The 16391-nt window shown below is 40.5% G+C and overlaps 1 protein-coding gene across 1 annotated transcript in view; it reads left to right on the forward strand.

Moving 5' to 3' along the window:
- The window catches only part of slc15a2 (solute carrier family 15 member 2), a 46315-nt gene that overhangs the window by 18287 nt on the left and 11637 nt on the right, over nucleotides 1–16391 (forward strand). The window contains exons 8-20 of the mRNA XM_080498507.1: nucleotides 1397–1479; nucleotides 1591–1674; nucleotides 3256–3345; nucleotides 4255–4299; nucleotides 4514–4549; nucleotides 6063–6151; nucleotides 8625–8706; nucleotides 10166–10291; nucleotides 11297–11461; nucleotides 11876–11922; nucleotides 12036–12143; nucleotides 14176–14275; nucleotides 14348–14491. Coding sequence (XP_080354633.1) covers nucleotides 1397–1479; nucleotides 1591–1674; nucleotides 3256–3345; nucleotides 4255–4299; nucleotides 4514–4549; nucleotides 6063–6151; nucleotides 8625–8706; nucleotides 10166–10291; nucleotides 11297–11461; nucleotides 11876–11922; nucleotides 12036–12143; nucleotides 14176–14275; nucleotides 14348–14491 — 1199 coding nt within the window. The remainder of the gene's footprint in view (nucleotides 1–1396; nucleotides 1480–1590; nucleotides 1675–3255; nucleotides 3346–4254; nucleotides 4300–4513; nucleotides 4550–6062; nucleotides 6152–8624; nucleotides 8707–10165; nucleotides 10292–11296; nucleotides 11462–11875; nucleotides 11923–12035; nucleotides 12144–14175; nucleotides 14276–14347; nucleotides 14492–16391) is intronic.

The following is a 16391-nucleotide window of genomic DNA, read 5'->3' on the forward strand; positions in this document are numbered from 1 at the left end:
TTGACAGTCACCGCATTAACAATCCAACTCGGTCATCTGTTCACTAGAATGTCTGTATACAAATGTTAATGTTTACAGCGTCTTGTTCTCTTCTTGCATGCTTGTGTGGTTTTATTACAAAAGCAGCCAACAGCACCCACTTGTGGCCTTGCATGCTAACTTTATCGTTTTCTGCGTTTCTGCCATTTTTGTGGAAAAATCATTGTTTTCAAAACACTGACATGTAAAAGTAAATCTTCCTGAAACGAGGCATTTTTACTTGAAATGTCATAGATCAGCAGGCCCCAACCCTTGGACTGGACCGTGGGGCTATTTGGTACCGGGCCGCACAGAAAGAATAAATAACTTACATTATTCCTGTTTTATTTATTAACTGAGTCTGAACAATCTTTTATTTAAAAAAATTACTGACTTCTCTCCGTTACATCCGTCTATGCTTCACACTTGCCTCGGTCACATGACACATTAGCGCCGATATTAAACCCACAAGCAGCAAAACGAGTAACAAATTGACGTCTTTGGAAAGTTTCTTTGCAAAGAGGAAAAGGTCCAGTGAGGAGACATAAGAATAACGTACAAGTAGAAAGACATACAAGTACACAGTGGGTTCGTGCTTATTAATATATACTTATACTTACTATATTACCAAGTTAAATCTATCGACGCCTTTATTTCCTTCTTACAGTCTTTTACAACAGAGAGAAATAAAACGCTTTTGCAGTTGGAGTATGTTATATATTTACAAAATACCACCATTTTTGTGTTGGTCGGATCATTTTAGTTTGTTGCATTTATTCGCCACACCTTAAAGGCCGGTCCGTGAAAATATTATCTGACATTAAACCGGTCCTTGGAGCAAAAAAGTTTGGGGACCGCTGCCTTAGATGAGTCATCATTGGATTGTGATAATGGTGAAAAACAGTTTGTGGCTTTTCATTTCATCCACGATATGTTGAGTGTTGTCTTATAGTGACACCACTTCAGGATCTAGGTGACAGGTCTTTCTACATGCAGAGGACAAGTTTCCGCCGGCTGGGCTTCGTCCTGATCAAGGCCCAGCTCCATACATCCTGACAGGCAGTTGTCTCTGCCTGTGAATCCCCGTCAGCCCTTATCCTTACGGGATTCATGCTCTGCTGGCTGCTGGCTATAAAAACAACAGTGATTTAGTCCGAGAGAAGCCCCAGACGGATCGCAGGGAGGGCGAGACAAAGCAGGGGCTTCAGTGTCAGAGGCCCAAGGCGTGTTTACAACATGTTCGAATTTATGGCTCCAAAGCATTTAACAAAGAAGCTAAGAGCGTATATAGCTAACAATTGTACTGTAGACCAAGCTGACCCAAATGCCTGCCTTGCTCCTCTTGAGTCGCGGCTAACTCTTCATCCATCCTGCACAGTTGTGTTCATTGCTGGCAGCGGCCTGTACAAGAAGACTCCTCCAAAGGGAAACATCCTGGCGGAGGTCTGCAACTGTGTCGGAGTGAGTCGGTCAACTTCTGCCGTTTCGTGTCACAATCTCTATTAAATCCTTTGAGTAAAGAACCATTGTTGTGTAGTGCTAAGTGTGTGTGAACTCTCTGTGTTCTGCCAGTTTGCCATCAGAAACCGTCTGAACAGAGGGAAGTACGAAGCACCGAGGAGGCACTGGCTGGACTGGGCTGAGGAGAGGTACTCGGTAAGGACAGGGTCACTTCCTGTTGGTGCATCGGGTTGACTCCTGACCTTGATCAGTGGAATGTAGTTTCAATTCCAGTTGCAGCAGGAAATGTTTCCTTCAAGAGAAGGTTACAGAGCAAATTGGGGATCCACCAACACCACTTTTTTAAAGCACAAGTAGGGGTACTAACCTTTGAGCTTATTATTCCATACGAAAATGATATACAGCACAACCACGCTACACACCTCCAACAGCCTTGCAGTACAATCACGCTACAGTTCCACCATACTACACACCTTCAACAGCCTTACAGCACAACCATGCGACACTGCCTTACAGTCGAGTAGAAAGGTGCAGTGCGTCGTGTCACTACGCTCTGTCCTCTGCTACTGTAGACCGGAGGCCGAGGGGCTGAGCTCACTGTGTGCCGCTACACACTACAACTCGCTGTTATGTGGTGTATTAGTCACACTTAAATCATTTTTAGCATGTAGCATCACTACTGTGAGAGCCTCAAAACTCTTCAGTATGTAGCATGTCGTATTGTGGGTGTGTGTGTCTGAAACCTTTAGCATGTAGCATGTAGCATCTCTGGTGTGTGAGGCATGAAACCCTTTAGCAAGTAGCCTCTCCGATGTGTGAGGCCTGAAACTATTTAGTATGTAGCATGTAACATCACTCGTGTGAGCCTGAAACTCTTTAGCATATAGCATGTAGCATCTCCGGCGTATGAGGCATGAAACTCTTTAGCATGTTGCATTGCTGGTGTGTGAGCCTGGAACTTGTTAGCAGTCAGCATGTAGCATCACTGATGTTTGAGCATGAAACTCTTTAGCATGTAGCATAGCATGTAGCATTGCTGTTGTATGAACCTGAAACTCTTTAGCATATAGCATCTCTGGTGTGTGGGGCCTGAAACACTTTAAGCATGTAGCATCACTGGTGTGTGAGTGTGAAACTCTTTAGCATGTAGCATTGCTGTTGTATGAACCTGAAACTCTTTAGCATATAGCATCTCTGGTGTGTGAGCCTAAAAGACCTTACAATGTTACATGTAGCATCGCTAGTGTATGAGCCTGAAAGTCTTTAGCATGTAGCAGGTAGCATCGCTGGTGTGTGAGCCTGAAACTCTTTAGTGTTTAGCATCACTGGTGTGAGAGCCTGAATGTCTATAGCAATTTAGCAGGTAGAATTGCTGATGTGTGAGCCTGAAACTCTTTAGCATGTAGCATATAGCATTGCTGGTGTGTGAGCCTGAAACTTGTTGGCATGTAGCATTGCTGGTGTGTGAGCCTGAAACTTGTTGGCATGTCACATGTCGCACGGCTCAATGAGCGACATTGGGATAACTGCTGGTGATGAAGTTGCTGGTGTTGTACAAACTATCTTTGTGCTCCTCTTCTCCTTATTTTGGAGAAACATAATCTCCTGCTCTCTTGCATACCTGCAGGCGACGTTGCAGATGTGTACGAGTTCTCAGTGCCGTGTTGGACCTGATACTGTTACTAATACTGGTATCGGTGTTTCCCTAGTGCAAATTGATTCTTCCTTACTCAGGAGAAAATCTGTTTAATAATCCATGGATTCTTTGTGTTTCAGAAACGGTTGATCGAGGAGATTAAAATGGTTCTGCGGGTTCTGATTCTCTTCATCCCTCTGCCAATGTTCTGGGCTCTGTTTGATCAGCAGGTATGGAAGAACCAATGGATCCTGGGTTCAACCAATTCCCTCCCTTGTTTTAATGTTGCATTAATTCCTATTTAGTTACAAGGTTCAGAAACACTCTCCTGGTCCAAAGTGCTCTGCAAACATCATTAGGATGATTTCTAGTCACTCCTGTATGAAAACTGTAGTTTAGTGATTGGGAAAAAATACTGATTCAACATCTTTACTTCAGTGAAGAGGAAAAGTACAGGTTACGAAATTAATTCTTAGCTTTATTGGAGGCTTTTTCTGGAGACATTTTGAACCTTTTGCTACATGATAAAGTTGTGAGGATAGCCATGTATGCAGATGATAATTACTGTTATTATAATAGTACGTGTGAGTGTGCAGCAGTTTAGTCATCTAAAGAATAGATTGTACATTTTATGTAATTAAATAAAGTTAGAATTTTTGTAATTTTTAAGCTTAATTACTGATTACAAGTATCTATAAATCATTATTTATCACTAAACATTTGAAAGCTAAAAAGTATTTCTTGTTAGTCGTTGGAGGATAACGTGCAGGTTTGATGCAGCTGAATTAATTTGTCTAATTAGAAACAACTCTTGAATTTTAATTTGGCTTAAATCCCTCTTGACCCACATCACAGCTCTCAATCAGGTTGAAGTGAGCTGCAGCTTCAGTTTACTGAGGAGGGAAAATGCAGAGAAGAACAAAGTCACTTTCCTGTTGCATTTCTAACTACGCGTTATCTTCCCCACACCTCGGCCAAACCATGTGATTACGGAAAACCTCAGCATTCCTGAATTTCACTCCTCCAATCTTCATTTGAATCATCCCCACCAGAAACTAACAAACTGCCCTGTGTTGACAGGTTATTTTTACTTTCTCGTGAAATGTAACCCAGTGTTTGAAGAGTGTTTCTTGTTGCAGGGTTCCCGCTGGACGCTTCAATCCACCAGGATGAACATGGCTATTGTAAGCGCTCGGTCATCAAAAATGCTGACTATGCACATTTCGATATTGATTGCACAAAAAGATCTGTCTACTTCGAGGTGTCGCAACAATTCGTCTTTTTTATTATAGCGAATTGCATATTTTATGAGTCCAATGAAGTGAACTCATCAGGTTTGGATTTATGAAGTTAAAGTTTAATTGGCTGTTATGACGTCTTCATTTTCTTGTATTGCAGGGGAATTCCTTCGCCGTCAAGCCCGACCAGATGCAGGTATGTGCAGATGTAACCATGCTTAGCTACACTTCACTGCTGGTGGCTGGCTGGCTCAAACAAGCTCCTCGACGCTGCATTGTGTAGTTTGTTTTGGTGGTCAGGTTCACGGCTTGCAGTGGACGTCTACACACAGCACGCTCGTGCGCGCCTCAGTTGAACTAACAAACACACAATCCCTGAGGGAGGTGCTATAGAGCCATTGAATAATTACATGACTCCAAATAAAAACACCACATAAACCACATAAACCTTGTTACACAGCGCTCTAAGCAAACTAGTACTGAGATTCGCGAGATGTGTGTGTTGTTCCAGTAAACATCGTAATTCGATTCATAGAAGAAAAAAAAATCTAAATTTGCAATAAAATTATTGTGAACTAAGGACTCAACTGTAATAAATGCAGTTTCCATGGATTGTGCATTAATTCTCTGCACGTTGACACATAAACAAATCAGATGGAGTCACACTGCCGCAGACTGTTAACAAAACAATGAAAATGCCTAAACCCAACAAAGTCGCCTGCTGCTCTGGTAGGAGTGACGGATGATTAATAAGAAAAACTGAAAAAGAAAAGATAAATGTTGCACAGGTCTTGCACTAGTTTGCAAGTACAAATTCCAAAGCACTTCCTTTATGTAAAGTTTATTATCACGTCACAATACCCAACAATAGTCCTGTTTGCCGGATGCAGTGCAGCCTTGGGCCCCGTTTACGCCACAACCTTTCAACTGGAAAAGCATATTATTTTCTGTTTTCGTATCAACAGTTTCCCGTTTTGAAAATGATGTCAGTTTACATTGAAATTGCCCAAAGAACTATTTACTATGGCTGTAGTGCACATCATTTCAGAAAAGTTGCACTTTCCATTACCCTGGAGACTGAGTCAAAGAGTTTTCAAAAAGTTCCGTTTTCCACGGACATGAATCTGCAGAGTTTTCAAATAGTTGTGTTTGCCTCTGTTTCCATGGAGACAGAGTCAGATCATTCCCAAAAGTTGTATACACCCGTTTCCATGGCGACAGGGTGTAAGTTCCACCTTGGTTGCCGTTTTCGCAAAGTTGGATATTCAGGGTCTCTGAGCATCGTTGTGGTGTAAACGGACTTAAATACCCAAACCTGCACAGCCACACCTAAAGTAGGAAGAGTTTGAAGAATGCTTTGGGGGGGAAAGAAGCTGAAGTGTTTTAGTTGAGGTGAAAGAGCGCCTGCCGCCCTCAGCAGGCGCTGCAGGTCCTTCATGTTCTCTCCAGCTGGAGATCCGGAGCCACGCCTTTCATTCTTTCAGCCCCAGGAGCCTCACCAGCAGGTCTAAAGAGTGCAGACGTATGACGGCCATCAGCGATGCTGTTCTTCTCTCTTTTACAGCTTCCATCACTTCCCTCCTCCCGTCTGTTTACAAGCAACACTAAATCTCAATCTGCCTCTTTTATTTGCGTTTATCTCCGACCTTTTTATGATTTTCTTTTATGGAGTGATTTAACGGGCGCTCCGTCCTGTCCTCGCTGTGTAGATGTTGAACCCTCTGCTGATCCTCCTCTTCGTGCCCATCTTTGACCTCCTCCTCTATCCGCTGGCCGGCCACTGCAAGATCAAAGTCACGTGAGTTGTTTTGGAGACCGGCTGCTTTATTGCACCGCCCGCATGTGAGAAAACCTCTTAAACTGCTGAAACGAGGCGTGTTTGTGTTGCAGTGTGATGCTGCAGCAGGACGACTAGTTAATGATTGAATTAAATGGCTTTGTTTGCTTTGATACTGGGTTGCTTTTTTTTTTATTTCGTGTGTATTTTAAAATAGTGTTCATTCCAGTTTTCTTATATAATTCAATTGTAAAGTAGACTTTCAAATATTTTGTGCAATTTTCAAAGGAATTACATTTTCCCACATGTGTTTAGATATATATTACATTAGGAAATATACTATAGAGCTGTATATTTTCAAATACACTGTATAATATATATTAAATCGTATGGTACAGTCAAATGTATGTTTATTTTTTTAAATAAATTGTGTATTCAATGGAAAATGGTAGATTCTAATAGGTACGGTCTAATTGTAGGTACATTTGGTACACTTTCCAAAATATGGTCCATTTTCAATGGTGTATCATTGAATATACAGTACATTTTAAAAGTTTCAGTCCATTTCCCAATATAAGTTTTTTTCCAAAGTTTTTTTCTTTTTTTCCTAATATGTAGTACATTTTCAAATGTACAATCCAATTTTGAATGTATTGTGCATTCTCCATCATGTTGCTTTTTTAAAAGAAACAACAACAATATTTTCAAACGCAATACACATTTAAAATGTGTGTCAGAGTCAGAATGGAGTTTATTGCCAAGTATAGTTTACGCAGTAGTGTGCGGTGATGTTTCAGTCAGGGCCAGCAGTTACAACCCCCCCCCCCCCCCCCCCGCCACACATTATATTCTTCAGTAATACACAATCCGAATCCAATGTAAGGCCACTACTATGCATCAGTACTTAATCCACACCAACATGGCATCTGATCAACAACCACAACGCATCAAGACACACTGTGCAGTTTCACCATCACATTTTTTGTGGTTGTTTCCCACAGGCTTGCATGGGGGGGGGGGGGTGCGAGTCTCGTGCACTACTTACATGCATGCGCGCTTGTCTGTCTGTGTGCGCGGGAATGGGAAACGCCACTTTATAATCAAAAAACTACACCAAATGCCAACAGCAGCGCCAATCTAATCTACAGAAAGTAAAAAAAAAAACAACCAACACTCACCATCACTTGTAGATTAAATCCATCCTGCTGCACAAAGACTTTGTTGGTCTGAGTTTGCTCGTCCATTTCTGGTATCGGTCTTCCTCTACTCACAATTTACATTTCTTCTGCAAACGGCACCTTGAAAAAGGCCCCCGATCTTGCTGTTAAATTAGCCGCCATCATTCCAGATTAGGAGATAATAACAGAGCGTCATCACCACCTGCCCATGAGCCAATCAGTCCAGCTCATTTCAAAGACCACACCAAGACCGGCACTAGAAACTCTGCTGGCTCTGGGGCGTTCTGTCAATGACGCATCAAAATCTGATGGGCTGATGATACTGTCACTCAACATTTTAACCCAACAGCAGCGTCCAGCTAACATCAGAAGTTAGCAATGATTTCACTTCCTGCCCTGGCAGAGGACAGGAGTTGTGATGCGTTTAGAGGACATAGGAGATTTGAGCTCCACAAAGTATAACCATTCATTTTCTGGATAAAGTTGCTAAAGTCACTAATTGATTCCAGACAGATTTCAGAATCACTTTTTAATTATTAAAAAAACCCAAAGAAAAATCATTTTTGACAGGGCTCGCTGCCCCTGACTGCACACCACTGAGTTTACATTATATTAGTCATTCGTTTTGAGGACATTGATGCAACCCAGTAGATCAAACAAGGTAAAAAGTGCAACAGAACAGAAAAAACATAAACTTTCTATTTAATAACTGTACTTTTAAAATTCTAAATATACTATAGGGCTGTACATTTTCAAGTACGCTTTTAAAATGAATGTTGTTTAAGAAAAATTTATGGAAAATTGACTTTCCCTGGTGTGCAGTGTTGATTTTTTTAAGGGTCAAACGTAAATTATATTTTCAAATATATTAAACACTTTATTGAGTTTACAGTCTTACGTTTATTAAATATGAAGTACATTTTCCAACAATTCAAATAATTTTTTTTAATTGATTCTCATTTTTCAAATGTAATGTGCATTGGAGAAAACATGTACTACTGTACAATAAATATTGCATTTCTAATACCTTTAGAAGTAAAATTTAAAAAATGCAGCTAAACGTAGCTTTGGTCATGCAAATAACAAAGTAATATAATTAAAGGTTAATTATAAGTGTTTTAGAGACTGTTGCAGGCTCTTTTACCACCGATGGCATGAAGTCAAGAGAGGGCGAGGCGGTTTCTTATCAGGGAGGATCCAGATCAGATTCATGAAGTGATAAAGCCAGGTTATCAAAAGACAAATCAATCATTTAGCAGTTACAATAAATGCAAAGCGATTGCTGTGTGTTTACAGCTGCTTGTCTCTGCCCTCAGGCCTCTGAGGAAAATGGCCGCCGGGATGGTTTTTGCAGCGCTGGCCTTTGCAGCGGCCACAGTGGTGGAGCTGAACGTTGTGGTAGGTGTTTCCACTCCACGTCTTCCAGCAGGAGCTTTAGGATTTTATATAATATAGATTACATTTTATTTCTATGGTGCAAAATCCAACACAGTCATCTCAAGGCACTTTGCATATATATCATTAATATATCCTCATTTTATGTTTTGACTGAATGTAATATTTGAATATGTATAATTAAAAGGATACGCAATTTGTAATAATTTTAATCATATATCAAGAACATTATAGAATTACAACTTTCTATATTTGAGAACTGAAAACAGCCATAGCTTTGAGAATAAAACAATTATATATAGTAATTTGATAGATGAGATGAATGGATAGATAGATAGATCTTAAAGCCTTAATTTGTCTCTTTTGGTGGCTTCTTATACTTTACCCCATGATGTGTTCCGACTCTTCCAGATGTTGTTTAAATGCATTTTTCTCTAAAATGTCATAAGCGTCCTCATGTTTTAGCAGAGCTTTGACATGTCCAGTCCCTCCAGTGCCAGCAAGCACAAAGCAGCTCCATGCATGATGGTTCCGCCACCATGCCCACGACGTGGTTTCTGGGCTTCATTCAGTCGAATTTTAAACAAACTCATGCAAACCTTGAAAACTCTTTTGGCTTTATCTTAATCCACTGTGTGATTTTCTAATAAAAGCAGGAGGGGCAACAAATGTCAAAGAGCAAAGAAGGCAAAATATTGCCAAATATATCCGAAGTGGTTCCCACATTTATATCTTGATCCTTCACTCTCTTCATGCAAGTTAATTTCAAATTTCTAAATACCTGTTTCAACATTTGTATCAAATCTTTGAAACATGACATTCAACATGCAATCTCTTCATCTCGTTTTTCGTTTCTGTCTTGTCAAATGCAGTTTTACTCGTATCATCTCAACTCAACTCAACTCAACTTTATTTATAAAGCGCTTTAAGCAGCCGTAGCTGAGACAAAGTGCTGTACATTGAAATAAAAATATAAGAGGCAAAATAAAAACACAAAAACAATAAAAAAAAGTTAAAGCAATAAAAACAATCAGATGGTAAAACAATAAACAAAACATAAAAAGTTAAAACAATAAATTAAAAAAAAAACGAAGGCACTAAAACCAGAGCAGAGTCTCACGCTGAGGTATAAGCCAAAGAATAAAAATGGGTTTTAAGACGAGTTTTAAAAATCATGCTCGTGCTCGTCAAAAATGATTTATTCAGCTCCACCCTAATACCGAGGTCTTATGTAATCTTAAACGAGACTTGTTGAAGCCACTGGTCACCCGTTATGTAATTTTAAATACCTAATCGAAATATTAAAACCTAGTAGGGTGAAGAGTTGGTTTAGTTTCCCCATCTGCATAATATTGGGCAAACTCTGATTAAGTCTTCTGAGCATTTTTAGGTGAATAAAGTATCAATTGAAAGTGTTTCCTGTGATTATTCCCAGCATTAATGTGTGTTGCCCTTCCTGTAGAAAACGGTGGTGGTTCCTGCTCCTGCTGGACAGTGTCTGCTGCAGGTTTATAACCTGGCAGGTGATGACGTAACGGTGAAGATCCCCGACAGCGACCTGTTTCCAGAACCCATCCAGCACCTGCAGGTGACAAGGCTGCAACTTACAACATCTAGCAGTCAACTTCACTCATTCTCATACCACGGGAGTGTTCACTCACTTTAAATACATATTGCACGACAAAGTAGAAAATTGAATGCAGACGTTTAGTTTCGCCATGAATACACACATTTCTACACTGAGAACTTACCTTATATTTTGTTAAATATTTATGAAAATTGTTATAGAAGTATAGAAACAACACATTCATTCTGCTGAGACATTCGCTTTATAGAAAATATCAAATAAATGTTTTTTCAGAAAAAAAGATGAAATAGATAAATATAAACTATAAAAGTAAATATAACAAATGGACATGAAAATAAGATACCATACACAAAAAAACCCTCACAACACATAAAAGCTGGAGGAACAAATTCACCGGCGTTGGACAGGAATTACTGACGTTTCTGTTACATCTGAATAGATCAATGTTCTTATCCATATACACTTTTTTTTCCTGTTTGTGAAGTAATTTTTGACTTATATTCTAGAAAATACAGTAATAATGGTTACCATATATGAGCCTTTCAAAGTAAATAAACCTAATTCAAATGTACAATCTAAACTACTGTGAGAAACTTTTGAACCACATGTAATTGCATTTTTACTTCATAACATATCTGCTAAAAGCTCATTTTTAGGCAGGAAATTTAATATTTTAATTTGTTTTAATTAGAGCTATAGACATAAACTCATTTTACTTTAAAAAGTTTGAACGGTCAATTAAGTTGTGGATTTACTCACTTGTGATATATAAAAGAAGCAAGATCATAAAATGATTGGAAATATGCTTTTTAAGGTGCCGGGAGGTTTTATACTAGTGGAAAAAAAACTAAGTACAGCGATGCATTTGTAATTCATTCCTTCCACCATCAATTGTATGTAAGTTAATGAAAAGTGGTACAAAAGCACACATTGTAGGAATTGTACATGAAGTATTTAGGCTGGATCAACCAGTGAGTCACGCTGTGTTTTCCTCTGGTGTGTCAGGACCCCCCCGGGTATGAGCGCCTGGGTCTGGGCGGCCATTTCAGGCAGCTGCAGGTGGAGGTGGTCTTCAGAGGAAAGCCCTCGCTGTGCCTTCTCCTCTTCCACGAACAAGAAGCCTACAGCCTCATTTTACACGCAGGAGTTGACAGAGTCCAGTGCAAACTGGTGAGTGGCTCCAGAAAATGTCAGGACATCTGGATATATTGTCCACCATAGCTAGAAAACTTACATTCAATTTGACCTTCACTGGTATCGCTCGGGATGTATTCATACCGATACCAGTATTGGTATCGATACTGATAGTGATATCAGTATCCGGGCATCCCTAGTTAACTTTTCTTCGTTTGGAATAAATGTGAAGAAATGAGGAAGGTATTTTTATTATATGGTATTTTATTTGTGGTTTGATTGACTCCAAAGTGAAAAAAGTAAAAAAGTAATCACAATTTTATATAAAAATGTTGCTGAAACAATTCAATGGATGTCGGAGATCTTGAAAGTGTATACAAAATAAAGGTTTCACTTATTTATGTACGCAAGGAAGTGAAAAAGATGTTTGACTTGTTTTTATTCTCCCAGGAAACGGACTTCATCCATAAGAGTGATGCGGGGAAACCATTCATCCGGTAAAAATGTTTTTCTTGCCTGCAGGCGTCCACAGCTCGTTCATCCGCTTAGCCACCTGGAGAGCTAAATAAGTCCAACACTAATATTTGCTGCTTTTGTTTTGCATGAACAGGTTTCTGAACACGCAGCCTCAGGCCTTTCACATCGTCATAGGAAGTGAGACGTTCTCTTTGATACCTGGATACACTTTGACTCAGAACAAGACCGTGGAACAGGGAAAGTGAGTACAAAAGAACAAAAAATACGCCTGGAATCACAACTTTTTGGGACTTTTCAAAGTAATTCTTTGAAAAAAAATCTATTACATTTTTTTGTATGAATTTCCTGGACATTTCCTAGACGTGTTGTCTGGGCATCATATGAATGTCAATAAAAAACAAACAAAAAAAGGAGCGACTCCACCGGGAATCAAATCCACATTAAGGTGCACAAAATAACCTCTGAAATACTTTAACATCCATCAACAAACACACACTAAACACACACAACCATCAGAGTTAGAATAACAAGAAGGCCGTTGCTGGGCTAATCCCCCGCCAGAGGGCTTTATATTTTCTCACAAAGCAGCTCTAAGGCAGCACACTTGGTACACTAGAGGGTGTTCCATGGGTCCTAGTAGATAATTATGTAGAACCTGAAAGGTCTTCTTCATAAGCTATGTCAAAATACGTCTCCAGAGCCCAAAAGGTGTTTTTATGCACTTAGTGACCCTGTGACCTGATATGCAAATGAGGTCATGGTCACCATGGTGCCCCTTCTCCCCAGGTGGAGTGTCCATGTGTGAAGTTTGGTGACTGTGGGCCCAGGAACTGCTGAGAAATGAGGAGAAATGTTTATTTGAAAATACATGTATTGTGCAACCATGACGAGCAAACTTCAGACCCTACCAATCTTCAAGGTCAAGGTCAAGGTCAGGTCACTTGGTATGCTGGAGGGTGTCCCCAGAGTACTAGTAGGTGTGTATAAAATTTCAGAGCCCTAGCTCAAAAACCTAGGCCTCCAGAGCCCAACATGTGTTTTTAAGCACTTCGTGACCCTGTGACCTACTTAATATGCAAATTAGGTCAAGCTCACCATAGTATCCCTTCCCCCTCTGAGATGTATCCACATGTGAAGTTTGGTCACTGTGGGCCCAGGGGTTGCCGAGATATAGGTAGAAACGTTCGAACGGACGGACGTACGTTCGAACGGACGGACGTACGTACGTACGGACGTACGTACGGAGACTGTTTCAAGATCCCCCTTCGGGGCCTATCGGCTACGGCGGGGGATAAAACTGTCCAGACTAGCAGAGCTCCAGTCCTCAGGACCATCATATACAACACAGTGCTGAATATTAACACTACAGTTTAAAGACTTTACCTTCAGACAGAAGCACCACAGACCTGATCAGCTCCTGGTGCTGCTCCTCACAGTCCCACACATTATTTTGATTATTAGGAAATCACACATTTACCAGGTTTCTCTGTTAGAAATTGAACGGCTGTCTGATCTAAAGTGACGTTTAAGTCTAGCGCCCCCATACTTCAATGGTGAGGACAGGAACTGCATGCAGGCCGGCAACTTTATTATAGTGAAAGAGTGAAGCTTCTCCCTCATGCTCAAATCAAAATAAATAAAAATAGACAAATTTTACACATGATCAGTAGAACCAATCAGAACAAAGTTTACACCTTGGTGTCATCACTCCCAGTCCATGTTCTCCTGGACTTGGTACTTTATTTTGACAGTCACCGTAATAACAATCCAACTTGTTACTTTTATTTTGACAGTCACCATAATAACAGTCCAACTTGGTAGTTTTATTTTGACAGTCAGCATAACAATCCAACTTGGTGGTTTTAGCTTGACAGTCACTGTAATAACAGTCCAACTTGGTAGTTTTATTTTGACAGTCACCATAATAACGGTCCAACTTGGTAGTTTTGTTTTGACAGTCGCCATAATAACAATCCAACTTGGTAGTTTTATTTTGACAGTCACCATAATAACAGCCCAACTCTGTAGTTTTATTTTGACAGTCACCATAATTACAGCCCAACTTGGTGGTGTGTCCACTAGTCCGCTGTACAGTAATGACATAAAGGCATATGTACAAACTAGTAACCATTTTCAAAATGACAACCAATCAAAATGGACAAAGAGCAGAAAATGAAGAAGATGAAGATGGGTTATGGTTTGTTAGGTAAGATGTTTCTGACGGGAGGACTGATTCAAAGATGTGTGTGACTCATCTTCTCTTCTCCATGTAGCTATCCATCCGCCATCTGCAGCGCCACCTTCAACAAGTGCTCCAACCTCAGTCTGGGCCAGCTGGACTTCGGAGCGTCCTACACTTTCATCGTCATGGGGGTCAGAGATGCTTCTTCCTGCTCCAGTCTGGTTCCTCCCTGAGCTGCTCTCACATTCTGTGTTGCTGTGCAGGAATTGGGCGCGACCGTGGTTCACGACATGGTGGACGTGGAAGCTAACAACATACACATCGCCTGGCAGATTCCTCAGTACGTCCTCATCACGATGGGAGAGGTCATGTTCTCCATCACGGGCCTGGAGTTCTCCTACTCACAGGTCAGACGTCACCTCTTTAAATTGTTCTATGGAAACACAAAGATGTTCACGATGTCTGCGTAGCTGCTTGTCACACATCACCTCATTATCGCTGCGCCCATAAGGATTATTGCACACCTTGCATTCTGTTCACCTTTAAAATGAGGCTGACACACTGCTTCTAAACGTTCACATTTTCTTATGTTGCATCCATGAAGTTTCAATTATAATTTCGGATGGTAAAGATTTCCTTACACATTCAGCTGTTTTTAGCATTTTAATCCTTCTTTTAATAAGATAATTTTGACATTTTAGACAAGAAAATAAGAGATACGTTAATTCCAAAGGGAAATCCTTTAGGCATTGCTCCACACCAAATAAATAAATAGAAAGTTGAATATCAAATAAGACAGAAATGTTTTTTTTATTTTAAATACTAATGTGTAAAAGGCTTAACGGTGACTAATATGTGCCAAAGGATGAAATTTGCTCAAACACAACAAACACTGTTTACAGGGAGGAGCTATAGGGTCCGTTTCACGAAGCAGGTTTAAGGATTACCCCAGGTTATTGAACACCGAGTTGAGGGAAATGCGGGATTTTCCGTTTCACGACGGGAGGTAACTCAAACCGGAGGAAGCGGGGTAACTCCAACCTGTTTCACGAAGCGGTGTAACGTCAACTCCCGGTCAGTTACCATGGCAACAGACGCTCTAGAACTAACCTGGTCAGGAGCAGGTTTTTGTCAGTGAACCTGGAGTTTTGCTTTGGCTCCGCCCCCTTTCAGACGGACACGGGATTTCATTTCCTCATTCAGCGGGGGAGTTTTGGTGAAACAGTTCTGCAGTGCCTTATTCCAGAGGCAAATTAGACGTCAACTTTATTCCCTCAATATGGAATGTGCTTTTGATAATGATCCCATTGATGAAGGTGCAGCATTACTTCGCCGAGAATTTAATATTCGCATCATCAGACCGCGCATAGATGTACTGGCATTTGCAGACACCTTCCTTTTTGAGCGGTACCATTATGTACATCCACAGTTTAATCGCTCTGTACATTAGCAACATCACCAGCTGAGCCTTGCCCTGACGTCATAGCAGATATTGTGTGTTGTGCTGCGTTTCCTCGCAAATGGCAGAGCTGTCAGAGACACCATATGCCATCATCACTTCGGGGTCTGATCACCACCACCATCAAATAAAGACATGATGCACAATTAATTTGGTCTTTTTTAATTCCTACAAATACAAGCGCTAGTTTAGTTAATGTAGTTAGTAGATAGCATAATTCACCTGGGACTGTACACCCACCCTTAACTTGTGCTCCAGTAGTTCAATTTACAGATCTGCATTTCCTTAGCAGTGTTTTCCATCTTCTGGAGCAGGTGGAGTCTATAGATCTGTTTTACAGATAACTGGGAGGTCATAAGGAGGACATTCAATTATTACAGTTGGACATGAATTCCACAGAATGAACCTCTGGTGTTTACTGAACATCTGTCTCACTGTCAGTCCTTGCAGTGGATGTTGAGGGACCCTCCTGCTGCTGCCCAGCCAGGCCCTGTTAAAATAATGTGTCAATACTTCAGTGTAGACAAAATATCACTCTTTATTCCACCACAATGTTTCAGAAATGTAAACGGGATGAGAACTATCATGCCTCTATAGGCCTTTGTGGATCCTCCTCTGTAAAGGCAGCAGACAGGGTTTCCTCGTACTCTTCATCCTAGATGAATATGTTTCAGTATATTTAAACTACCATTTTGCAAGATCTTTGGAGTGTTGCCTACTTACAAGGTCTGTTGTGGCATGAGGGGGTCCAGCAGGCAGAGAGCACCATCACAATCTGTTGGGTGACAAAACAAAGACATGATGGGGAAATAAAGATGAACAAAAGGAGGCTTAAAGAGATATATAGG

This window comes from Blennius ocellaris (assembly GCF_963422515.1).
Source record: "Blennius ocellaris genome assembly, chromosome: 6".
NCBI classification, from domain to species: domain Eukaryota; kingdom Metazoa; phylum Chordata; class Actinopteri; order Blenniiformes; family Blenniidae; genus Blennius; species Blennius ocellaris.